The sequence below is a fragment of the Mus caroli genome, unplaced genomic scaffold, assembly GCF_978045245.1.
Source record: "Mus caroli unplaced genomic scaffold, Mus_caroli_1 scaffold_6, whole genome shotgun sequence".
Taxonomy (NCBI): domain Eukaryota; kingdom Metazoa; phylum Chordata; class Mammalia; order Rodentia; family Muridae; genus Mus; species Mus caroli.
Window position 1 is genome coordinate 7,696,084 of NW_028227261.1, and position 27,340 is coordinate 7,723,423.

Below are 27,340 nucleotides of genomic sequence, written 5' to 3' on the forward strand. Positions count from 1 at the left end.
CTCAGACATAAGCCCAAGGCTGCGCTACCCTGGAACGTCAGAGAACGGTAAAGATAGAATCTCGGAAAGTGGACGCCAACAGAAGCCAACACACAGACTGTCCAGCCTGGGTTGCAGAAGTTGTCTCCTAGCTCCTCTCCTACTTCCTTCTGCCCACTGTAGTCTACTTCCCCATCCCCACCCAGCAACCCACGGAGTCCCACTCGCGCCTGCGCCAGATCGCTCCACTCTGCACTCAGGGAGACCCCTGTGAGGTGCACAAAGCCTCTGACGGCCCTCCCTCTGCCTTAGCCACACTGGTCTTCCTGCTACTTCTAACACTTCGTCGTGGGTGCACTCGGGGCCTTTCCACTGGCTGAGTCTTCTGTCTCTTCCACCTGCGTGGCTCAGTCCACCACTCTCAAGTCTTTAAATAAAGCCCCCTTGTCAACGAGGTCTCTGCCAGCAGAGCCTCCATCCATCACTCCTCTCCAAACCGCACCCCGCTCCCAGGATGCCTTTCGACATCACACATTACCGACTCGCCAGCTGAAAAAAAATATGACAATGACTATAGCAATGGTCTTGTTGCCCTCCACTCAAATGCCAGCCCCGTGGCGCCAAGAGTATTTATCTGTTTTGTTCTTTGCCGTATTCCTAGAGCCTTAAGTAAGCTGCGTCTGGCACATCGAGAAGGCTCTCAAGTAAACATTCATTGGATGAGGAATATCACCGAGCAGAGGGATTACAGGTAGTTTTCATTATCGTCTTTAGATTTCTTCTGTTTCCATAATTATCTCGTGTTGCTTTTGAGGTAATTTTTTTTTCCCCTTAAAGTCTCAGCTGATGGGAGGCTAACACGCCCTTGCAGGAGACAGCTTTCGAAGCCTGGATGTTGGGGGGGGGGGTTCTCTCTGGTGACATAGCAGTTGCTACTTTCCTTTTGAGAGGTTGCAGCCTTCACAGCTATCTTTAGCAGCAGATCAAGGCCGAGCCTGTGGCTCTGAAAGGCAGCTCACTGGGGAAATAAAGTGTCTAAGCCTGGATGTGCAAATTGACCTGGGTCGCTTTGGTTTCCCATTCACGTCTGCACTTTGTAAATATTTGCCCGCATCCCACTGCTCGCACCTGCTTTCTGTCCCTTCAACTTTATGGGAGGCAGCAGGCAGCATCGCAGGCAACATCGTTTCTGCATCCCCACCTGGTGCTGCTGCCGAGCAAAAGAAACAGTTTCCCTCCGAAAGCCACAGGTGTCTCTGACAGCGCCTAAAACTAATGGCCTGTGGCTGGCTGCTGTGACTAATTCCCTGATTATCGACTTTATGATTTTACACTTAAAACTTCTTTATAATAACACACAGAAATGTTTAATGGGCTCTATCCAGAGCCATAAAAATTACTTATTGAACAAGCGTTTTAAAACTATTAATCTATTGTTTTCCATTAATAATGGCTTTCCAAAGAACAGGCGACAGCTTAATGTATCCTCTGCGTTTTTCTCCTGGAAAAGTGGCCTTTTAATACACAGATGCTGTTCCAACTCCTGAGAGGCATCACCGCCTGGCTGACCATCCGAGGGCCAATTCAGGATTCAGGACACACCAGTCCCAGACAGCACTTTCGTATTCCCAGACAAAGCCAGGCGTGGTGGCTCACACCTGTAATTCCAGCTCTGGGAGGCTAAGACAGGAAGGAGGACTGCCATGAGTTTGGGGTCAGCCTGGATTGCACAGAGCTCTAGGGTAGCCTGGGCCACAGTGTATGAACCTTCCTTCAAAAATAAGGGAATAAGGGGAGGGAAAAGAAAAAGTAAAAACACTTTGAGATGGGAAGTTCCCCCCTCAATTTCTCCATTCTTGTACAAAAGAGGAAAATTGTGGGTGTCTGACTTGCAGCCTCTGTGACCAAATTCCAACAGGTCATGCTACTAGTTCCTTCTAGAAGTTTCCCACTTTGCACTGGGTAAGCTCATGGTTCAAAGTTTTCTGAAAGTGATAACTTTCTCAGCCCTCTTTCTGGCTGCTTTAGGCATGAGATTGTGGTTCCCGTGGGTAAGACGTGTGCTCTTCCAGAGCACCTGGGTTTGGTTCCTAGCATGCACGTGGTGGCTCACAAACATCTGTAATCCCAGTTCCAGAAGATGGACACCGTCTTCTGGCTCCCACTAGCAATGCATGCACATGGTATACAGACATATGCAGGCAAAACATATGGGTATACACATGCAATAAAGGTTTAAACAGGAAAAAGGAAGGAATTGTGGGCCAGCAAAATGGCTCGATGGGCTAAAGCTACTTGCCACTAAGCCTGATGACTCAAGTTCAAATTCAGATCCACTTAGTTAAAAGGAAGAAATAGTCCTGCAAGTTATCCTCTGATGGCACTGGGTTTTTTTGTTTGGTTGGTTTTTTGTTTTTTCCTTCGGAGACAGGGTTTCTCTGTATAACCCTGGCTGTCCTGGAAGTCACTTTGTAGACCAGGCTGGCCTCGAACTCAGAAATCTGCCTGCCTCTGCCTCCCAAGTGCTGGAATTAAAGGCTTGTGCCACCACCACCAGGCTGCAGCACTGTTTTGTAAACCCGTGCGCTTAAATGAGCGTGCACGCATGCGCGCGTTTAGGGATCTACTAGCACCTTACAGACACTTCAATCAGGGTGAGCAAGTACCTATTAGGAGTCTCCTAAACATGAACTAGAGAGTCAGTCCTTAGTCCTGGAGACACATAGCAACTATCTGCATGGAGCCATGGTCTGTGCCTGCTCCCCAACTGCCTGCAGGTGACGCTGGTGACAAGCGTGTGAACAAGGGTAGGAGACCATTTTAAGTAGGTACCAGAAGAGGAAATGGGCTGAGAGCGCAACCAGGACGGAACTGTCTTGGGGAAGGTCAGGGCAGCCCTGGGAAGAAAACAACAGCATGAAGCTTTCAGGGAAGGCCGCCCTTGTGCCCTGGGGTGAGGGACGAATTGGGGATGTCCCTTAGCAAAGGCTCCAGCCAGTCAATAGCTGAGAATTAGAAAACCCAGGTTTGAGAAGATGGCTTACCCGGCAGGCTCAGGACCCCAGCCAGCCACTGCCTCAAACCCTGCACGTGACTCCTCGGGATCTGCAGGGTCATGTAGTCTGAGAAACACTCGACCTTTTCTGTGAGACAAAAAGATACTTCTGAGGAGGCAGAGAGGACACAAGAGAGAGAGGGGGGAAGGGAAGAAGGAAGACTGGGCAGGCCTCCTTTCAATCCTGCTGCAGTAGACCAGCTAGGAAACGGGTCACCATTGCGTCTAAGCGGTGTGGTATGGAAAGACTGGGAACGAAGTGATTTACTTGTGAGTGTAGACAACGCTGTCAGGACATCTGGGTCTAAATCCCCACTCAGCATGTGCGCGCGCCTGCGCGCGCGCGCGCGCGCGCGCGCGCGCGCGTGTGTGTGTGTGTGTGTGTGTGTGTGTGTGTGTGTGTGTGTGTGTGTGCCTGTTGCTTAGTCTGTTTCTTCCTGGAATTGATCAAATGATGATGATGATAACCATGAGAATATGGGTAATGATGACGTTAGACAAGAGTAATGGTAGTGATTACAGACACCAATGGCGACCCCGACCTATGCTTTCTCCCAGTGTCTGATTTTAGTCTTCATCCTTGTGCCAGGATGAACTGTAAGTGCCAGTAACACCCTTCCTGCAGTCTGAGAGTTCCTCTAGTGAACCTGATGGCCCCAACCCTGTTCTTATGCCCCGGTCACATCTCCTATCTCCAAGATGAGTGAATAATGAAAAACCTGGAGGCTGGGGACAGTAGATGAGCTAACTCCCACTGAACAAGCATGAGAACCTGAGTTCAAGTCCCCAGCACCTATGAAAGGACCATGGATGGCGGCCATACGTACACTCCCACCCCTGTGCTGATGATGGGTACAGAGACAGGGAGACCACAGAGGTTTGCTGGCCACCAGCTTAGCTCCAGGTTCCATGAGCAAGCCTGTCTCAAGGGATAGGGTGGAGATGGAGGGAGAAGGACAATTGACACCCTCCTCTGGCCTCTACACGTGTGAAGGGAGGGGCACATATACCCAGACCGGTGCATATTATCATACATGTACACACACACAATAAATTAATTTGTAAAAAGTGGGAGCTGGTGAGATGGCTCAGCAAGGAACAGTCCTTGCCACCCAAACATATTAACCTGTCAGCCCGAGTTAGATTCCCAGAACCCATAGGCCTTAGGTTTCCATTGCTGTGATAAACGGCCTGACCAAAGGAAGCTTGAGGGGTGGGGAGGGTTTATTTCAGCCCACAGGTAGCATCCATCATAAAGAGAAGACAAAGCAGGAGCCGCATGCAGGAGCCCAAACAGGGGCCATGGAGGGCGCTGCTTACCAGCTTGCTCCCCATGGCTTGCTCAGCCTGCTTTCTTATACCGCTCAGGACCACCGCCCAGGGGATGACACTGCCCACAGTAGACTGTTCCCTCCTATGTCAATCAAGAATCAAGCCAGGCGTGGTGGCGCACGCCTTTAATCCCAGCACTCGGGAGGCAGAGGCAGGCGGATTTCTGAGTTCGAGGCCAGCCTGGTCTACAAAGTGAGTTCCAGGACAGCCAGGGCTATACAGAGAAACCCTGTCTCAAAAAACCAAAAAAAAAAAAAAGAATCAAGAAAGTGCCAGGTGTTGTAATGCCTTTAATCCTAGTACTCAGGAGGCAGAGGCAGATGAATCTCTGTGAGTTCCGGACCAGCCAGGATTATAGAATGAGACCCTGTCTCAAAAACAAACAACAACAACCCAAGTAAAAACCCTACACAACTTTGTGGCTGGAGAGATGGCTCAGCAGTTAGGAGCACTGATTGCTCTTCCAAAGGTCCTGAGTTCAAATCCCAGCAACACCTGGTGTCTCACAATCATCTGTAACGGGATCCGATGCCCTCTTCTGGTGTGTCTGAAGGCAGCTACAGTGTGCTCAGATATAGAAAATAAATAAAAATTCTTTGTTTATTATTTTATGTATATGAGTACATTGTTGCTGTACAGATGGTTGTGAACATCATGTGGTTGCTGGGAATAGAACTCTGGACCTCTGCTCGCTCTGGCCCCACTCATTCTAGCCCAAAGATTTATTTATTTATTAGGTAAGTACACTGTAGCTGTCTTCAATGTACTCATATACATAAAATAATAAAAAAAGAATTTTTACTTATTTTATATATATGAGTGCACTGTAGCTGCCTTCAGACACACCAGAAGAGGGCATCAGATCTCATTACGGATGGTTGTGAGCCACCATGCGGTTGCTGGGATTTGAACTCAGGACCTCTGGAAGAGCAGTCAGTGCCCTTCACCGCTGAGCCACCTCTCCAGCCCATAAAAATTCTTTAAAAAAATAAAAGGGAGGGAGTTGGGTGGAAGATCACAACACAGGGCTTGACCCAGAATAAACGTTCAGCAAACAAACCTGTGTTACTCTTGTTGTATCTTTTGTGTGGTGAGTGACTGACAATGGAGACCCCAGGACTCAACTGGCTTGAGGAAGTCTGGGCTCTACTAGTCTTTCCCAGGAGATTGAAGACAAGTCCTCACTCCTCTGCACTCTAATGTAAAAATGAGTTAGTGGCCCTGGTACAGTGGTGCACACCTTTAATCCCAGCACTTGGGAGTCAAGAGGCCAGCAGATCTCCTCAAGTTCAAAGCTAGCCTGTCTATATAACAAGTTCCAGGCCAGACAAAGCTGTATATTGAGACCCTGTACCAAAAAACAAACAAGCCAGGCAGTGGCACACACCTTTGATCCCAGTACTCAGAAGGCAGAGGCAGGCAGATATCTGAGGCCAACCTGTTCTGCATCAGAGAGAGGTTTTTATCTCTGAGGCCAACCTGTTCTGCATCAGAGAGAGGTTTTTTTTTTTTTGGTTTTTCGAGACAGGGTTTCTCTGTATAGCCCTGGCTGTCCTGGAACTCACTCTGTAGACCAGGCTGGCCTCAAACTCAGAGTGCTGGGATTAAAGGCGTGCACCACCACGCCCGGCTGAGAGAGTTCTAAGAGGACAGCAGGGGCAACAGAAAAACCTTGTCTTGAAAAAAACAAAAATCAAACAAACAACAAAGGTCTGGCAATGGTGGCGCACACCTTTAATCCCAGCACTCAGGAGGCAGAGGCAGGCGGATTTCTGAGTTCGAGGCCAGCCTGGCCTACAGAGTGAGTTCCAGGACAGCCGGGGCTACACAGAGAAACGGTGTCTCAAAACAAACAAAGAAGGTGAAAACAGCAAACTGTGTTGCCGCCAAGCCTCCCTGCCAGGCCTGGTGCAGAGCCTGCACCAGTTACTTCAAAACAAGTGCTGCCGCCCATGTGAGGAAGCCCGGTCCTGCCTCTGGCACCAGCTGCCCTGAGAACCCCAGCACTTGGGCGGCCATCCAGGCCTGTGTACTGGCTACAGATGCCTTCTGCCTTCCATGTAAGCATGGCAAGTTGTGGGTCTGAGGAGAGGGGACCGCCCAAAGCCTGTTGTGAACCAGAAAAGCATGATTGATTTACCTGTCAGAGCTCCATGCGCTGGGCGAGGCCTGTCCTTGTTTGACCTGACAGGGAGGATCCATGGGAACACAGCAGGCTGAACGCAAGCCAGACAGATGGCCCTGCAAGGAAGAGCGAAGGGCATGGAGCAGGTGCCTAGCCCAGCAGGGCTGCCTTGGCTGTCTTCATACAGCCGGGCAATTATATCTCATTTTTGGTTCTGTTTTCTTTTCATTTTTTCTTGCTTTTATTGTTGTTTTGTTATGTTGTGTTTTAAGACAGTGTGCTATTCTTAACCTCACTATACAGCCCAGGCTGGCCTCTAACTTGGAATCCCTCCTGCCTTTGCCTACCAAATACCCAGATTACAGGTATGCAACATCTCCGTTACAGCTCATCTAGTCAATTATATTTATGTATATATGGATTTTATTAGTTTTTTATTTTTTTTATTTTTGCTCTGCTATGGGGTCAAATCCAGGGCATCAGAATGCTAAGCAAGCACTCTACAGCTAAATTACACCCTAGCCCCAGAGATATATTGTTTGCATGCCTACCATGGGCAGTAGCCAAGACTTGGACCAAGCAGCAAAGACAAAGAAATGAATAGCGGAATCTTCCATAGCAAGCAAGCACCAAAGAAGAAACAGGGATGTGAGGCAGGGACTGGAGCTGGGGATGCTGAGGGAGGATATTTACCGGGACATCAATGTAAAAAAAGGGGTTTTCGAAAAGGCAACATTGTGATACAGATTTTACAATGAATCCACGTTAAGGATTAAGTCATTATTGATGAGGGAGCCCTGCAGATTTACAGCCAGTTTAAAGGAGAGAGAGAAAAGAGAAAAGAAAAAAAGGAGGAGGAGGAGAAGAACAAGAAGAAGAGGAAGAGGAGGAGGAGGAGGAGGAGGAGGAAGAAGAAGAAGAAGAAGAAGAAGAAGAAGAAGAAGAAGAAGAAGAAGAAGAAGAAGAAGAAGAAGAAGAAAAGAAGAAGAAGAAGGTGGTTTTGTTCTAGATTCCAGGATGTTGGGATGAATTTGCTAACAGACTGACAGACTGACAGATTGCCACAGAGGGAGGCAAAAGTTCTGAATGAGCATCCCTGTCACACACACCAACCCTTTGACAAGAATCCTTCCCACACCTCAGGGTTCTCCACAGCTTAAAGTACCACACAGTGTTAGACAGACGGCTCCATCATTAAGTACACGATATTCAGGGAAAGCCAGCCTAGGTGATGTGCACCCCTAATCCCAGCACCGGGGGAGCAGAGTCCTGTGGTTCCTAGGGGCTCCCTGGCTAGCTCATCTGTCTGGATTGCTGAGCTCCAGGCTCAGTGAGAGATCCTGTCTAAAAAAAAAAAAAAAGTAAGATGGAGCCAGCACGGTGGTCACATCTTCAATCTCACAGCTGGGATTCAGAAGCAGGTGGACCTCTGTGAGTTCAAGACCAGCCTGGTCTACATAGTGAGTTCCAGGACAGCTGGGGCTACATAGTGAGACCCTATGTCAAAACACCAGCAATAATAATAACAATAATAATATTAATGTGAAGGCATTGACGAGATGGATCAAAAAAACGTAATAAAAAATAAGGTGGAGAGGGGGCTGGAGAGATGGTTCAGAGATTAAGAGCACTAGCTGTGGAAACAGGTCCTGAATTCAATTCCCAGCAACCACATGGTGGCTCACAGCCATCTATAGTGAGATCTGGTGCCCTCTTCTGGCCTGCAGGCATACATGCAGACAGAATGCTGTATGCATAATAAGTAAATAAGTCTAAAAAAATAATAAGGTGGGGCTGGTGAGATGGCTCAGTGGGTAAGAGCACCCGACTGCTCTTCCGAAGGTCCAGAGTTCAAATCCCAGCAACCACATGGTGGCTCACAACCACCTGAAATGAGATCTGACGCCCTCTTCTGGTGTGTCTGAAGACAGCTACAGTGTACTTACAAATAATAAATAAATCTTTAAAAAATAATAATAATAATAATAAGGTGGAGATCAATAAAGAATGACACTTTTGTCTACCTCTAACCTGTACACAGACACACGAGCACGCATGCCCCCCCATTCTTGTACATGTGTGCCTCCCTTGACAAGGTGAATACACACAAACATGTAAACACACATATAACACATAAATAGTAAATACAAATAATAAGGTATCACAAACTAGGCTGAGACACAGAGAGAAAATGTCTGCACTAAGCAAGCCATTTCCATTGGACATGGGCAATAATTGTCAAAATCTTAGGGACTGTAAGGTGGCTCACTGGGGAAAGGAGCTTGCCACCAAGACTGGTAACCGGAGTTGGATCCCTGGAACCCACATGGTGGAAGGAGAAAACTGACTCTACAAAATTGCCCTCTGACCCACACGTATGTCGTAGCACATAGGTATGTGGGCATGCACATAAAAATAAATAAATGTTAAATGTAAATAACTCTCGTTGCCTATTGCAAAGTTCCCGTGTCAGATAAAACATTGCTGAGCTGTGGTATTTGAGCAGAGATGAGGTGTCAAAGAATTCTGAGCTTCGATCCAGGGAGGTGCATTCCAGCCAAAGAGGCAACAGGTTTTGGACCACAGGTGCGTGGAACGAGTTTGACAAATTTGAAGAATTACATAAAAATGTCAGTGCAGATGGACAGAGGGACAAAGGGCCAAACACTAGGCAGATGGTTGGGTAGGTCACGCCAGAGCCAGAGAGACTGGGGTTTGGCCATAAAGTAGACCAGAAGTTCTGGAGAACCCTAAGTGGGGAAGGCAGGTGATCCTTCATGGTTCATGGTTTCTCTCTGTAGCCCCAGCTGTCCTGCAACTTATTATGTAGGCCAGGCTGGCCTTGAACTCAGAAATTCACTTGCCTCTGCCTCCCGAGCGCTGGAATCAATGGCGTGCGCCACCATAGTCACATGACAGGGGAAGAGATGCTCACTGGCTAAGAGCACTTGTAGCTCTTGCAGCAAACCTAGGTTCAATCCCCAGAACCCACATGGTGGCTCACAACCATCTGTCGCTCCAGTTTCTGGGACCTGACTCCCACTTCTGTCCTCCGTGGGCACAGCACACATGGGATACACTTACATGGAACTCTGGATGTGGTGACTCACGCCTATAATCCTAGCACTGAAGAGGCTGAGGCAGGAAAATTACTATGAGTTCTAGACCACACTGGGGCTACAGACTAAGATCTCAAAAAAAAAAAAATTAATTCTCAGCCTTTTGACTAAGATCAAGTGCATGTATACATACATACATGTATACATACCTACACACGTACATGCATACAATGCCAAGTTGGGCCTGGCTTACACAAGTAAATACCAGACCAATTAGAGTTACATAGCAAGACTCCACCTTACAATAAATAAATAAGCAGCAACAAAGCAATCCACGAGGAGGAGGAGGTTAGGTGTGTGCTTACGGGCAGAGAGCTTGCTTAGCACTCAAAAGGTCCCAGGTTTTAGGGGTTCAGTGTGCCCTGCTCTTGCAGAGGACCTCAGTTCCTAACACCCACCTTGGGTTCCTTGCAAACATCTACAACTCCAGCTCCAGAGACCCTGAAATCTTCTTTTGGCTTCCGTGGAGTCCAGTGTTCACATGTACATATCCTACATGGATACACACACACACACACACACACACACACGGCGTGGTGGTACTTACCTGTATTCCAGGCACTGGGGAGGCAGAAGCAGGCAGATCTCTGTGAGTTCTGCAGTACTGGGGATAGCTCTCAGGACTCTGTACATTCTGGATAAGCACTCTACCAAGCAAAGCCACATCCCTGGTCTCCAGAATGTCCAGAATGGGCTTTCAGACCAGCCAGAGCGACATAGTGAGACCTGTCCTTTTGTTTGTTTGTTTGATTGATTGATTGATTGATTGATTTAAAGATTTATTTATTTATTATATGTAAGTACACTGTAGCTTCCTTCAGACACACCAGAAGTGGGCATCAGATCTGATTACGGATGACTGTAAACCACCATGTGGTTTCTGGGACTTGTACTCAGGACCTCCAGAAGAGCAGTCAGTGCTCCCAACCACTGAGCCATCTCTCCAGCCCAGAGACCTGTCTTTTAAAGGTAAATCTTTTTGGGGGGTGGGTGGGGGTGGGGGTGGGAGGTGAGACAGGGTTTCTCCGTGAAGCCCTGGCTGTCCTGGAACTCACTCTGTAGACCAGGCTGGCCTCGAACTCAGAAATCTCCCTGCCTCTGCCTCCCAAATGCTGAGATTAAAGGTGTACACCACCACTGCCCGGCTACATTTTTTTTTTTTTTTTTGGTTTTTCGAGACAGGGTTTCTCTGTATAGCCCTGGCTGTCCTGGAACTCACTTGGTAGACCAGGCTGGCCTCGAACTCAGAAATCCGCCTGCCTCTGCTTCCCAAGTGCTGGGATCAAAGGTGTGCGCCACCACTGCCCGGCCATTTTTTTTTTTTAAAGTCTCGTTTTGAAGGACTACACGAAGAGTCTAAACTCTACAGAAAGGCAACCTCCTTAAGTGACATTTGGGAAACAGCCCTGGAGTCAGAAGCTCTGGTGACTGACACCACCTGGGAAAGCAGGCAGGAGCCAGGCCACTGAGGAAGCGCCAGCTCCCAGAAGCTAGGGAATGAGTCAACGCATTACTTTCAGAAGCCAGCACCATCTAAGGCTGATCCCTCTGCAATCTCATTCCAGCAGCATCTCGGGCACAGTGCCCAAAAAAGGTATGCACGAGGCTGACCACAGAGCAGGGCTGTTTCCTCAGACTGGAAAGCACCCAAACGGCCATCATGATGGCCAGGGCTGGGATCTGCTCACCGTAGGAGATGGGAGAGCACAATAAAAAGCAACAACACGTGAGGGACGTTTTGCTAAGTGAAAGAAGCCAGACATGATGGAGCGCCTCTTCTGTGACTGTGTTTATAGACAAGTCAAAAATAGACATAGTCTTTGCATTTGGAGGTGTGGATAGCCACTCCTCTGGGGTGGGAAGTGGAAGTCACTGGGGTGGGCTGGGGCATGGCTGGGGCATGTCAGGGGGCGGGGTAGCAGCCATGGGTGTTTGCTTTAGAATTGCTTTAGAGTGTAAAGAAAGGTTTGAAAGGTTCCTGAATGGACACGCATAGTTACTAAGTTTCTTCAGGAAAAACAAATCAAAACCAAACCGAAAAAGAAACAAGCAAAAAAAAAAAAAAAAAAAAAAAAAAAATCCCAGAATGTTCTCTGGTGCACTCAGAATAGAGTCTGTCCCTCTTGGATTATCTGTGAGCTTCAGAACTCCGAGCGCCATGAAAATTGTACTTATGCAGAAAAATGTGAGTCAGGGGTTGGGGTTATAGCTCAGTTGGTAGAGCTCTTAGATAGCGTGCTGAGAAGCCTGGCCTTGAAGCCCCACCCCACCCCACCCCCACACACTTTGAAGCACCAAGCGTGCTCATGAAGGCAGGTAATGCCAGCTCTTGGGCGATGGTGGCAACCGACTCAGAAGTTAAAAAGCATTCTCCTCTACGTGACGAGTTTCAGGACAACCTGGGCTACATGAGAAAATATCCTTTATAAAAAAGCAAGCCATAGCCGGGTAGAATATGGTTTGTTGCTGACCTGTGGCCATGGTTTCATTTTGCATCCATTAAGGGAATGCATTCCAGCTTTCTGCACGGCCTGCATATGTATCTGCTCTGGGGACTTCTCTTTTGAACCCAAGACAACATTTAATAAAAATCTCTGAAATGTGTTCATACTTCAATTTAGTTCTTTCAATGTTGGTTAGTAAATCATGGGACCTCACACATTTGAGGCCAGTACACATCTACTTTACATTCCCAGAGAGAGACTTTTTTTTTTTTTTTAAGTAGAGAGCTTTAGATGTGGTACAATGTGTGGCTACACGGTCTATACAAAGCATCAGGTTTGATCCCCAGTGGAAAATGTATATAAATTCCTATTCACATGTGTGTGGAAGTATACACATATGTATATGCAAATGTTTGAGGTTATATTTTAAGTAATCCATCCAGGTATGCTGCATATAGCTCTAATCCCAGCACTTCAGAGGCTTAAGCAGCAAGAATCTGAGCTTTAGCGCAGGAAGCACCACGGGGAGAAACTCTTGTCTCAAAAGCAAAGCCAAGGGCTGGTGAGATGGCTCAGTGGGTAAGAGCACCCGACTGCTCTTCCGAAGGTCCAGAGTTCAAATCCCAGCAACCACATGGTGGCTCACAACCATCCGTAACGAGATCTGGCGCCCTCTTCTGGAGTGTCTGAAGACAGCTACAGTATACTTACATATAATAAATAAATAAATCCTTAAAAAAAAAAAAGCAAAGCCAAGGGCTGGTGGGATGGCTCAGCGGGTAAGAGCACCCGACTGCTCTTCTGAAGGTCCTGAGTTCAAATCCCAGCAACCACATGGTGGCTCACAACCATCTGTAAGGAGATCTGACTCCCTCTTCTGGAGTGTCTGAAGACAGCTACAGTGTACTTACATATAATCAATAAATCTTAAAAAAAAAAAAAAAAAAAAGCAAAACCAAGGGAGTGAAGAGCTGGCTCAGTGGTTATGAGAGCATGCCGTCGTGGCAGAGAACCAGGGTTCAGTCCCAGTTACCCACGTGACAGCAATTCCAGGAAATCTGTTGCACGGTGCGTACTGCGTTCATTTGCTGCTCTTACAGACATGCGGGCAAAACATTTACTAAAACCAAATGAATATTTAAGAAAAAAAAAAACACAAGATAAGAAAGGACACTAAGTTTCCATCTAAGGCTACTGTCACTGGGTCTTCCAGTTCTCTTGGATATCAAATGAGTTGACAACCAAGGTTAAGGTGCCAATCAGATCAACTGCCAAGGCAAAAAAAAAAAAAAAAAATTACCTAGACCGGTGAGTCTCAACCTTCCTAACACTTCAGTCCTTTAATATGTTCCTCGTGCTGTGGTAACCCCAACCATAAAATCATTTTCGTTAATACTTCATAACTCTAATTTTGGTACTGTTGTGAATTGTAAATATCTGTTTTCCGATGATCTCAGGCAACACCTGGGAAAGGGTCGTTCAACCCCCAACGGCAGGCTGGCTTGGACACTTTCCCTAGCCTGTAATCTGAGCCGGGCCTGCAGTTCTGCCAGATTCAACTACCTACTCTTCGCCTACCCACTGCATACAAAACGCATAATAAAGCCAGACATGGCGGCACAGCCCTGAAATCTCAGCACTCTGGAAACAGCCAAGGGCATCTGGAGCTTGAGGCCAGCCTGAGCTACGTACCGAGCCCCTATCTCAAACTACAAGCAAGTGAGAGTGGGACCCTCTTTCTAAAAACAACCTGGTGACATCATCCCTGTCCCAGGTTCTGCTGCCTCGCAAGGTGCGAAACTAGCTGGCGTCTCCCCCTGGCTCCCAGCAGGGGGCAGCACTATCGCCATATAATTTGCAAAGCAGATACATTTGTTTCCGGTGAAGTTAAAGATTCTCCAAGGGCAAGGTATATCTGCTGCTAGAGGCCAAGAGACCTGGGAAAGGAGATGCAAGCTGCTGGGGTTGCTGTGGTGCTGTCCTCTACCATCCGTGCTGTTATACAGGAGAGTATTATCACACCAGCTTTGCTAGAGCCAGGGCAGCTTGCACCCCTTCAGTCTCCTTGCGCACTCTCTCCGATCTCCTCCTCCAGCTCCCACTGGGAGTGAGATCCCAGCTTGGCTTTCACAGCCCCTGAACTTCCCCTTCGCAGCCTGGGGATAGACCTGACCCTTCCCTTCGTGTCCTAAAGCTGAGCCCCCGCACTGAACACTTATGAGAAGTAGGTGCTTCCTGGCACTGAACCCAGACCTCCTCCTGCTTGCCCACCCCACCCAGCTTCTCCATCGCCCTTATTGTCCACAGATCTACAAATGTCACAAAGCGCACATAAGGCCTGCAGTAAGGAAGCCAGAGCCAACTGCCAGCTGTCATTGTCCTTCAGGCTGGCCTCAGAGACCCCACCTCCTGCCCTGAGCCGGTTTGTTCTGTTTTCCAGTGGAGGTTGAGCCCTGGTCTTGAGCATGCTAGACAAGAGCTATGCCCGACAAAGAATACTGTGGGGCCTGGGTAAGGTGGGAGTGACTCTGACCAGACCTCCCACTGAAGACTGGGTCGTCTGGTGCCTTCTTTTCATCCCTGTGGACCAAGGAGCCACAGACCCGACCAGGCTTCACCCACTGCCTTCTCTCTAGACAGGAAGCTTCTAGATGCTAAAAGGAAACATTTGGTTTCTGCTCCAAAAGGCTTAAGGGAAGCTCAGGGTTCCCCTGGTTTCTCAGTTTCCATGAAGACCAAATAAGACCCTCTTGGAAGGCCTGGCTAAGGCCACTTACCAGACAACTGCCACAGACCCCCACATCCTCAGCTGGGTGACTCTCTCCTCCCCTGGAGGGGTTTATCTAGTGGCACTCCCAGCTCAGAAGTAAAGGGCCAGCCTGCCCCCTTCCCTTGGTTGCCAAGAGTCACTCAGGCGCCAGCCAGGTGCCAGAATGCACAGATGTGTGTCAACACCTCTCCATTGCTTTGTGCCCCCTAGGGTGACATTACTTTATTCCTTGAGACCTCAAAAAAGGGGGGTGCTGTTGTTTGTTGCTATAGCAAACACCATGATCAAAAGCAATTTAGGAGGAAAAGGGTTTATTACATCTTACATTAGAGCCCATCACTGAAGGAGCACAGAGCAGGAACATGCAGGAACCTGGAGGCAGGAACGGAGCAGGACTACACAGAAACCCTGCTTGCATTTGTGAGTGACTGTGTGTGTGTGTGTGTGTGTGTGTGTGTGTGTGTGTGTGTGTCACAGTGCTCTTTCAAGAGTCAGTTCTCTCTGCCATGTGTGTCCCAGCAATTTAAGAGGCATCAGGGTTTTATACACTTGTTTTTTTGTTTGTTTGTTTAGCAAATCTTTTTTTTAAATATTTTACTTTTATTTATTATATGTAAGCACACTGTAGGTGTCTTCAGACTCTTCAGACACTCCAGAAGAGGGCATCAGATTTTTGTTACGGATGGTTGTGAGTCACCATGTGGTTGCTGGGATTTGAACTCAGGACCTTTGGAAGAGCAGTCCGGCACTCTTAACCACTGAGCCATCTCGCCAACCCACACTTGTTTTTTTTTTTTTTTTAATGTATAGGAGTACACTGTAGCTGTACAGATGGTTGTGAGCCACCATGTGGTTGCTGGGATTTGAACTCAGGTCCTTCAGAAGAGCAGTCAGTGCTTTTAACTGCTGGGCCATCTCTTCAGCCCCTGGTTTTATACACTTTATAACTGAACCATTTAACTTGTTCTTTCCCCTGTTACAAAATGTTTCAAAACACACTGAGAGGGATACAAAGTGAACTTTTGGCTCTATCTTCTAGAATCTTCTTTCTTTCTTAGTGTTTACAAACACTAAACCTTTCTTTTACACCATTTTCTGAGCTCAGCTCTCCATTGATAACTTACTGTTTAATCCCGGGTTTATCCTGAGTCATCCGAGGAGACGTGGATGGAAACTTGACCTCAGGCAATTTTTTTTTTGGGGGGGGGGACCTTTGGAAGAGCAGTCGGTGCTCTTAACCACTGAGCCATCTCACCAGCCCAGGGCCTTACCTTTCTAACACATAAACCTCGTTCCTCCTACACCACCACACACACCCCTATGGAAATAGCCACATGCCTTAACACATGTCTTTTTTTATTTGTTTTTTTTTTTTGTTGTTGTTGTTGTTGTTTTGTTTTGCTTTATTTTGTTGTGTTTCAAGACAGGGTTTCCCTGTGTAACCCTGGCTGTCCTGGAACTCACCCTCTAGACCAGGCTGGCCTCAAACTCAGAAATTCACCTGCCTTTGCCTACCAAGTGCTGACATTAAAGGCACATGTCTTTAAACACAACTACACACACACACACACACACACATACACACACACACACACACTTCTGGAATATTCTTGGAGAAGGTATCTTCATTGGGATCTTTCACAAATGAACTCGAATTTCATTTTTCCATTTGGGAAACATCACATTTTCAAACTTGCCTCTCCTCAATAACAATTAAGACCTGGCTAAGTCACAGCCCCCGGGTGGCTCGCACCACGGGTTTATATATGAACAGCCCCTCTCTTGCAAAAGAGAAATCGCATCCAAACCAGGGGCTCCGCTATCCATAAAGCTGGTTTTCCAAAAGCACCACCACCCACACACTCAAGGGTCCCCTTCAACACTGGGAGGTCAGAGATGAATAAGAAAACATTAACTCCAATTTCTGCACTTCCTGAGCATTCTCAAGTTCACCCAGCTCTGTAAAAAGCAACATTGTTACCACTAGGCTTGCCAAATGTCCACCTGGTTACTCAGTTCCAAAATATACAAAGTAGCTCATTGCACTCAGTGTAACAGGCCCCAGACCTTAGCACCACTGACCCCAAGATGGAAGGACCATTCAGGCTTTAAAACTCAGCAGGTAGACAGCACCACTAAACAAAGGCCTAATCCATCCAAGTCCGCATAGTTCTGGGAAAGTCTCAAAATGTACTAACCTTGCCTTCTCGTTTCTGGCTATGTTCTTATTAACTAAAGGGTGTCAACTCAAAACATGGTTTTTGTGCATAAAAGCTAGCCTATGTTGTCACTGGCTGGTTAATAAAGACTTTCTATTGACTTATACCCATATTGGAGCAGTCTTCTTGGTGGAGCCCCCACACCACCAGCCTGGGCTCCAGGAAATGGCTGTTTCTACTTGTGATGTGGAAATGTAATATTTCTCACCCTACTGTCTATACTGGGGTTTAAAATCACTGCTAGACAAGCACTCTACCAACAGAGCTGCATGCCCACCCTGAGCCAGTTTTTGTTTTGAGAGCTGCCATTGATCCAGAAGTTTCTCCGAGTTAGACAGTGTTCTGAGCCATTGGCATGGAGCCTACCTTCAAAGGCACATATCTGTATAAGTTCAGGAGTTCTTGATCCAGAATGGAGTAAGACACATTCTTACCTTCACTTACATCTAATTGAAAGTTAGCATTTGATTCCGTTATGAACAATATGAACTGTTGTGTCTGGCCAGTAGAGCAAACAGGTTTCAGGCTGGGGGAGGGGAGACTACATCAAACAATATTATGAACAAGCCACTATATTATTTTGCCCCCAAGAGAAGACGAGAAGTCCCTGGTAATATCTTTCATTTTTCCATTTATTTATTTATGTATTTATTTATTTAGGTTTTTTGAGACAGGGTTTCTCTGTATAGCCCTGGCTGTCCTGGAACTCACTCTGTATACCAGGCTGGCCTTGAATTCGCCTGCCTCTGCCTCCCAAGTGCTGAGATTAAAGGTATGTGCCGCCACTGCCCGGCCCCATTTATTGTGTTGTGTGTGTGTGTGTGTGTGTGTGTGTGATAAACTTATATTCAGAAAAAGCAAATCCATACGAATGCGGTTTTGATCCTATAAGCTCTGCATGCCTGCCATTCTGTGTATGTGTGTGTGTGCCTGTCTCTGTGTGTGTGATGGGGCCACTGCACATATGTGGTGATCAGAAAAGCACTTGTGGCGTGGGTTCTCGCCTACAGTGTGAGTTCTGGGGTTTGAACTCTGGCTGTCAGACATGGCTGCAGGCATCCTTACCTGATAAAACGTGTTTACTGGTACTAACCCACGTGTTCTCACGACCTGTGGTGACGGTTACAGAATCTCAGACAGCCTTTACAGTCAGCACTGGTTTTGTCTGCTTTTGTTGTACTGGGGATTGACTCTGGGATGTCCTACACAGAAGGCAAAGTGCTCTGCCAGTGAGCTACAGCCCCACCAGGTAAGGCAGTGACCCACTGTGACCTCCACCCAGAAGTGCTAATACTATGACACTGTGAATTGAATAGTTCACTCTTGCTATCAATTGAGGTATTCTGGGCAGAGGGACATTTATATTTTTAATTATTTCATTATATGTGGTAAAATACACACAACAGGGTCAAGTAACATCGCTGATGCTCCTGCCTCAGGCTCCCAAGAGCTGGGATCACAGACATCAACCACTATGCTTAGTCATCTTCAGATTTTATTGTATTTTTGGCTCTGAGTGCTGGGATTAAAGGTGTGTGCCACGGCCACCTCCCTGTGTCCCTCCCTCTCCCCCCTCTGCCTTGTGCATGGGTGTGTAGGTCAAAGGGCAATTGCAAAAGTCAGTTCTCACTTCCACATAGTTGAGGCAGAGTACTCTAGCTCCTGAGCTTCCAAGAGCTCCTGTCTCTGCCTCCCATTTCACTATTGGAGTGCGGGATTACAGAGATATATACAGAGTTTTATGTGACTGGGCAGTGGTGGCACACATCTAAGCACTCAGGAGGGAGAGGCAGGCAGATTTCTGAGTTTGAAGCCATCCTGGTCTACAGAGTGAGTTCCAGGACAGCCAAGGCTACACAGAGAAACCCTGTCTTAAAAAACCAAACCCAAACCAAAAACTTACTTCTTGTTCTTTCTTTTCTAAATGTGGGTTCTGGAATCAAACTATGATTTTTTTTTCACTGGAGCTGTCTCCCAGCCCCCATCAGAGTCTCTATTAAAACCATCCCCCCCCCCTTTCCCCGCACCCTTATTGTCTCCCTCTTGCTCTGGCCCCACTTGTTCCAGCCCATAGGTTTTTTGTTTCTCATTACGGATGGTTGTGAGCCACCTTGTGGTTGTTGGGATTTGAACTCATGGCCTCTGGAAGAGCAATCAGTGCTCTTAACTGCTGAGCCACCTCACCAGCCCTTCCCTTTTTTTCTTTTTAAGTCCAGTGGTGGTGGTTCATGCCTTTAATCTCACTCAGAGGCAGGTGGGTCTCGGGGTTTGAGGCCAGCCTGGTCTACAGAGTGAGTTCCAGGGCAGCCAGGGATACACAGAGAAACCTTGTCTCTAAATAAATAAAGAGGGGGCGGGGTGGGAGAAAGAAGAAAGATAGATAGAAAGGAAAAAAAAAAAACCTTTTTTTCCACCTTGTTTAGAAAATATATACTAGTTTGATTTCAAGAAGCAAATTAACAGTTAAGAGCCCAGATTCTGGAAATACTCCGCCTCTGTAGATTTCAGAGAGATGCAAATCAAAGTGACATTATGAGAGAGCGTTTTACATTCATCAGAATGGCAAAAATTAGGGAGGTGGAAACGAGGGGGGAGGAGTGCGGCGGAGCTATACAGGGGGGGAGGGGAAGCAGCAGCCTCAGGCACTCAGGTGCCTCCGAGGTCTGTGTGGGCAGGGCCACAGCGGGTGCTTTGGTTTCTTATCTCGGACAGGGGACAGTAGTAAGCCCTTCACAGAGGTAAGGAGTCTAGCAACTCTTGACGTTAATTGCTAAGATGGTACCTGTGCGGAAGAAGGGTTCTGTGAAGACAGCCTTGTAGCTCCCAGATGGCCAGGGAGTTTTGCTCCTCTGTGTGGCAGTCCTGGATGTCTAGGCACCAGCAGAAAATGTACATGACACAGGGTGGTCATCTACTGAATGCGATGAGCAGTTAAAAGTAATGGAGCACAGGTGGGTAAACTGTGCTGTAAAGAACACACAGCGGACTAAGCAGGGACTGAGCGAGCGGAGTTGACTGGAGCAAGCTGGGCAAGTGGGGCGACTAGATCGAGCAGAGGTCCTAAAAATGCCATTCCCAACACCACATGAAGGCTTACAACCATCTATACAGCTACAGTGTACACTTAAACATAAAATAAATAAATAAAATTAAAATAAAAAAACCGAACACACAGTAAACACTTGGACTTTGAAGCTGATACTATGAATGTTGAATGTGATGCTATGAATTAAATGTAACAGACGGAGGATAGACAAATGAGAGAGCCTGCTGTGTTCTGATAAAACTGTTATTCCCGGGGGTTGGAGAGATGGCTCAGTGGTTAAGAGCATATCTCTTCTAGAGGACCTGAGTTCAGTTCCTAGCACCCACACCAGGTAGCTTGTAACTGTCTCTAATGTCTCTAAGTAATCTCTGTGAAATACATACCCACATTCAGGCATACACATAATTAAAAAACAAACAGAGCCCGGTGTTGGAGAGATGGCCCATTGGTTAAGAACACTGACTATACTTCCAGAGGACCCAGGTCCAATTCCCAGCACCTATGTCGTGGCTCATGACTATAATCCTGCTGGAAGTGACTTGACATACAGGCAAAACACCAATGCATATTAAAATTAAAATTAAAATTAAAATTAAAATTAAAATTAAAATTAAAATAAATAAGACTTGCCGGGCGTGGTGGCACACGCCTTTAAATCCCAGCACTCGGGAGGCAGAGGCAGGCGGATTTCTGAGTTCTAGGCCAGCCTGGTCTACCAAGTGAGTTCCAGGACAGCCAGGGCTACACAGAGAAACCCTGTCTCAAAAAACCAAAAAAATAAAATAAAATAAAATAAATAAGACTTGAAAGCTTTATTTATGATGCTGAGAATAAAACACAGGGCCTCAGACAGTCCTAACTAAGCACCCCTTAGCTACATCTTCAATCCCCAATTTCTAACCTGACACATAATAACTGCGGGTAGTTATGGGCCACGGTGTGTCGGTGTGTCAATTTGACACATGTCTGCAGTATGCAATCATCAAATCAGGTAGTTAGCACTTCTGTCTCTTTGAAGGTTTGTCATTTCCCTGAGTTGGGAACATCTGCATGTCTCTCCTTTAGCTCTTTTTAAAATGTAGCGATGCATGCCTTTAATCCCAGTCCTCAGGAGGCAAAGGCAGGTGGACCTCTGTGAGTTCAAAGCCAGACTTGTCTACAGAGCTAATTCTAGGACAGCCGAAGCTACACCAAGAAAGCCTGTCTCAACAAACAAATACATAAGTGTATGTGTATGTAATGTGATGTGTGTGTGTGTGTGTGTGTGTGTGTTAGAGCCAGGCATGACAGCCCATACCTGCACTCCCAGCACTCAGGAGGTGGAGGGAAGAGGGTTAGAAGTTCAAGATCATCTTCTGTTACATAAGAAGCCCAGGGAGCTGGTGAGATGGCTGGTGAGGCAGATTTCTGAGTTCAAGGCCAGCCTGGTCCGAACTCAGAAATCCTCGGGTAAGAGCACTGACTGCTCTTCCGAAGGTCATGAGTTCAAATCCCAGCAACCACATGGTGGCTCACACCATCCGTAGTGAGATATGACATCCTTTTCTGGTGTATCTGAAGACAGCTACAGTGTACTTATATAATTATCAATAAAATCTTTTTTGGGGGGTTCAAGAGTTTCTCGGGGGGCTGGTGAGATGGCTCAGTGGGTAAGAGCACCCGACTGCTCTTCCAAAGGTCCAGAGTTCAAATCCCAGCAACCACATGGTGGCTAACAACCATCCGTAAGGAGATCTGGCGCCCTCTTCTGGAGTGTCTGAAGACAGCTACAGTGTACTTACATATAATAAATAAATAAATCTTTAAAAAAAAAAAAAAAAAAGAGTTTCTCGGTATAGCCCTGGCTGTCCTGGAACTCACTTTGTAGACCAGACTGGCCTCGAACTCAGAAATCTGCCTGCCTCTGCCTCCTGAGTACTGGGATTAAAGGCAAGTGCCACCACGCCCAGCCCCAATAAAATCTTAAAAAAAAAAAAAAGTCTTAGTCAGGGTTTCTATTCCTGCACAAACATCATGACCAAGAAGCAAGTTGGGGAGGAAAGGATTTATTGGGCTTACACTTTCACACTGCTGCTCATCACCAAGGAAGTCAGGACTGGAACTCAAGCAGGTCAGGAAGCAGGAGCTGATGCAGAGGCCATGGAGGGATGTTCTTTACTGGCTTGCTCAGCCTGCTCTCTTATAGAACCCAAGACTACCAGCCCAGAGATGGTCCCACCCACAAGGGGCCTTTCCCCCTTGATCACTAATTGAGAAAATGCCTTACAGTTGGATCTCATGGAGGCATTTCCTCAACTGAAGCTCCTTTCTCTGTGATAACTTCAGCTGTGTCAAGTTGACACAAAACTAGCCAGTACAGACCTGGCTGTCCTGGAACTCACTTTGTAGACCAGGCTGGCCTTGAACTCAGAAATCTGCCTGCCTCTCCCTCCTGAGTGCTGGGATTAAAGGCAAGTGCCACCACACCTAGCCCCAATAAAATCTTAAAAAAAAAAGGGGGGGGGGAATCAGGGATACCCCAGACTACATCAAACCCATCTCAAAAACAATAACAACAAATGGATTTGAAATTGTGTAGACCTATAATTTCAGCATTACAGAAACTACAGCAGGAAGGCTGCTGTGTGTTTGACATCTGAGCTACCAACATAGTGAGTGTAAGGCCAGCCTGGGCTAAAGTAGCAAGACTTTGTCTCAAAAAAGAAAAAGAAAAGAAGGGGAGGGACGTGCAATGTGAGGAAGCAGTATGGAACCCAACACCCACATAGTGGAGGGGCCTCATGGCACATGCCTGTAACCCCAGCTCTGAGAGGGGCAGGAACTGATGGCTATGGCTTTCTGGCTGCTATCCAAGAAAAGAAAGTCCCAGATTCCAGGGGAGATCAGGTCCAGAGTGATGGAGGAAGGTGTGTGATGTAATCTTCTGGCTTTCGTGTGCACATACATGCTCCCCCCATTCACACATACTCACACTTAGACATGCACACACAAGGGAGTAAATAAATCTGTTTTTAAAACGTAGGGGGGGGAATCAAGCATTAAATATGCACATAAATTTTCCTTGTCATCATCCCCTAAATAACTCAATACAACAACTATTTACATAGCATTTACATTTTATTAGGTATTGTAAGGAATGCAGAGACAATTTAAAGTCTATGAGGGCATTTGCATAGGTTATATGTAAATACAGTATCATTGTACAAAAGGAATTTTGAGGAGGGGCATGGTACATATGCCTATAATGCCAACGCCTGGGAGGCTGAGGCAGGGGGAATCACTGCAAATTGAGGCCAGCCTAGTTTGTTTCAGGATTTTGTTATTGGTGTTTGCATGGATTGCTTTTCTTGCAAAAATTATTATATATATATAATATATATATATATATATATACACACGCGCACACACACACACACACACATATATATACATATATATATCCACACTTTTATTATCTGAATTATTTTTTTTCCTTTTGTTTTTTTTTTTCTTTTTTTTAAAGATTTATTTATTTATTATATGTAAGTACACTGTAGCTGTCCTCAGATACTCCAGAAGAGGACATCAGATCTCATTACAGATGGTTGTGAGCCACTATATGGTTGCTGGGATTTGAACTCGGGACCTTCGGAAGAACAATCAGCACTCTTAACCACTGAGCCATCTCGCCAGCCCTCCTTTTGGTTTTTCGAGACAGGGTTTCTTTGTGTAGCCCTGGCTCTGTCCTGGAACTCACTCTGTAGACCAGGCTGGCCTTGAATTCAGAAATCAATCCGCCTGCCTCTGCCAGTGCCCAGCTCAGATTTATTTAATTTTTTTATTTTAGATTCAATTTATTTTTACATATGTGTAATGTCAGATCCCCATAGAGCTGGAGTTATCAGGTGGCTGTGAGCCACCATCCTTATGTGGGTGCTGGGAACCAAACTTCTGTTTTTCTGGAAGAGCAGTAGGTGCTTTTCCACTAAGCTCTCTCTCCAGCCCCTACCAAAAAAAAAAAAAAAAAAGACTTTAAAAATCTACAAGGCTTCATACTGAAATCTGTCTCGAAAAACAAAACAAAAAACCCAAGAAAACAATGGGGATGGCAGAAGGAGAAGAGGGTCAGGATGTAAGAAATAAGAGAATAGCAGGGCGTGGTGGCGCATGCCTTTAATCCCAGCATTTAGGAGGCAAAGGCAGGCGGATTTCTGAGTTCGAGGCCAGCCTGGTCTAGAGAGTGAGTTCCAGGACAGCCAGGGCTATACAGAGAAATCCTGTCTTGAAAAACCAAAAAAAAAAAAAAAAAAAAAAAAAAAGAGAGAGAGAAAGAGAATAAATTAAAAAATGTAACAGACAGGTTAAAAAAAAAAAAAAAACAAGCACGGAGGTTGTCACCAGTGCACTGTGGCTGGGTAACTCCCCAAAGGCTTCATTTTCTATTCTAACAAGGCGGGGTGAACAAGCAGGCAAAACAGAAACATCCTTGGCAAGAGCTCAGGGGCTCTTGGTTTTCTTTCTTTCTTTTTTTTTTTTTTTTAGATTTATTTATTTATTATATGTAAGTACACTGTAGCTGTCTTCAGACACTCCAGAAGAGGGCGCCAGATCTCGTTGCGGATGGTTGTGAGCCACCATGTGGTTGCTGGGATTTGAACTCTGGACCTTCGGAAGAGCAGTCGGGTGCTCTTACCTGAGCCATCTCACCAGCCCCGGCTCTTGGTTTTCAAAGGCCTGTGCTACACTTGACACATTGTAAGGTGACAATCTGTGGTCGGGTTTCTAAGGGCAACAATGTGTTGTTTCAGCTATTTCTCCAAGTCATTCTGTTCCAGGTGCTTGAAGTGAATCTCAGTGAGGTCAGTGAAATGGTTACTTATCCTTTATCCTTCCTACCTTCTCTCCTTCCTGGCCTCCGCCTCCTGAGTAGCTGTGATTACAGCCTGTACCACCAAGACCATTTCCTGCGTAAGGGTGTAGGAGAATGTCCTTGCTTGGGGCAAGCAGGTGTCCTTGCTTGGGGCAAGCAGGCTGAATGTGGCAACATGGATAGCTTACTAAAGTGGCCTGGGTTGTGGGGAGAGCAAGTGAACACAAGCTGGCTTTACACACTCCTAAGCAGATAAGCAGATATTACAAAATATTAGTCAGTTACTACAGGGTCTCTTCAGCCTCCACAGCCCACAGAGATGACTAGAGGGAGATAAGGCAATTTGGTTCAGTGGGCCTCAGTAGACAGTTATTGGTTCAAACTTAGAGAGTCTGACCCCAAGTGGTTTACTTTAGGGATATTTACCCACATCACAATTTGGTGAAAACTTTTCATTTTTTATGGTTTTTAGAGACAGGGTTTCTCTGTGTAGCCCTGGCTGTCCTGGAACTCACTCTGTAGACCAGGCTGGCCTCGAACTCAGAAATCCGCCTGCCTCTGCCTCCCGTGTGCTGGGATTAAAGGCGTGTGCCACCATGCCCAGCGGTGAAAACGTTTCTGATGACAATTGATGTGTTTATAAAAAGATAAGGGAGCCGGGCGTGGTGGCGCACGCCTTTAATCCCAGCACTCGGGAGGCAGAGGCAGGCGGATTTCTGAGTTCGAGGCTAGCCTGGTCTACAAAGTGAGTTCCAGGACAGCCAGAGCTATACAGAGAAACCCTGTCTCGAAAAAAACCAAAAAAAAAAAAAAAAAAAAGATAAGGAGATAGAATATGTTGGGGAGGGTGAGGTATGGGGGAAGGGGATGTCTCAGCGGGGGTGAGGTGTGGGGGAAGGGGATGTCCCAGGGGGCCCCATGCCAAGGAATCCCTTCCCCCTGAAGGACCAGCCACTCAAGGATATAGTATAGAATAGAGTTTATTCAGGGCATGGGGAGTGGGGTTAAGAGGGTAGTAGAGGCAGAGAAAGGCAGGAAGAGAGAGAAGTAGAGGAGAAGAATAGAGAGGCCAGCCATGAGCATGTGGAGAGAGGGGGGAAGGGGTGGGGAGAGTGGGGGGAGAAAGAGGGCAAGAGATGGAGGAGGGGGCAGCAGCCCCTTTTATAGTGGGTCAGGCCTACCTGACGGTTGTCAGGTATCTGTGGGTGGAGTTTAGATAGCATGCTAACAACATTGAACAACAGTCTCACCTACCTAACAAAGTGTACATAAATCTCTTTGTGGAACAAAGTTAAGCTAAATAAAGATCAGACATGACTCCATCAAAGCTCTTTGAAAAGTACATGAGACACCTTCCGAAAAATTTCTAGATATAAACTGAGAGAAACAAGCTCTCAGGGGTCTGGGGGGAGGGTCTGATGTGGTCTCACAGGTAGTGCAAAGGTAAGGCTAGAAAGCCATCCACTCCCAGCCTTCAGGGCAGGTAGCAGGTTCCGCATTCTTGCCTTGTGTGCTAAGATTCCAGAGTCCCTGGGAGCTTTTCTGTGAGCACAAACACGTCCATGCCCCCTACAAGTTACACAGGAGCTGCAGATATGCTGTATCCGTTGGAGTGTTACTTCAACTGTTCTTGTGGTCTGGATTTGTTTTGTTTCAGGGTTATTTGTGTTATATGTATATGTTTGAGTGTGGTTTTGTGTACATAAGTACAGATGGCCAGGGTAGTCAGAAAAGGGTTTCAGATCGCCTGGAATTGGGAGTTACAGGCAGCTGGGAGAAGCCAGATGCATGTTTCAGGAACTGAAACCAGGGTCCACTGCAAGAGCAGTAGATAATTAATTCTTTCTTTCTTTCTCTTTAAAGATTTATTTATTTGCCGGGCGTGGTGGCGCACGCCTTTAATCCCAGCACTCGGGAGGCAGAGGCAGGCAGATTTCTGAGTTCGAGACCAGCCTGGTCTACAAAGTGAGTTCCAGGACAGCCAGAGCTATACAGAGAAACCCTGTCTCGAAAAACCAAAAAAAAAAAAAAAAAAAAAAAAAAAAAGATTTATTTATTTATTTTATGTATGTGAGTACACCATTGCTCTCTTCAGACACACCAGAAGAGGGCATCATATCCTATTACAGATGGTTGTGAGCCACCAAGTGGTTGCTGGGAGTTGAACTCAGGATCTCTAGAAGAGCAGTCAGTTTTCTTAACCACTGAGTCATCTCTTCAGCCCCACCATTTTTTGTGTATTTGAGACATGGTCTTACTATGTAGCCTTAGCTGGCCTAGAACTAGGTATGTAGTCCAGGCTGGCTTCCAGATCTGGGACTAAAGATGTATATCACCAAGCCAGGCTTTAAAAGTTTCCGAAAGCCGGGCAGTGGTGGTGCATGCCTTTAATTCCAGAACTT

At 46.6% G+C, this 27,340-nt stretch overlaps 1 protein-coding gene across 1 annotated transcript in view; it reads right to left on the minus strand.

Annotated features, from left to right (window-relative positions):
* Ciroz (ciliated left-right organizer protein containing ZP-N domains) overlaps nt 1-14,857 on the minus strand; it is a 33,402-nt gene extending 18,545 nt beyond the window's left edge. Inside the window, exons 1-3 of the mRNA XM_029475860.2 lie at nt 14,832-14,857; nt 6,507-6,607; nt 3,024-3,122 (exon numbers count right to left, since the gene is read on the minus strand). Of these exons, the coding sequence (XP_029331720.1) occupies nt 3,024-3,122; nt 6,507-6,607; nt 14,832-14,857 (226 nt within the window). The remainder of the gene's footprint in view (nt 1-3,023; nt 3,123-6,506; nt 6,608-14,831) is intronic.
* Between the last annotated feature and the right edge of the window lie 12,483 nt (nt 14,858-27,340).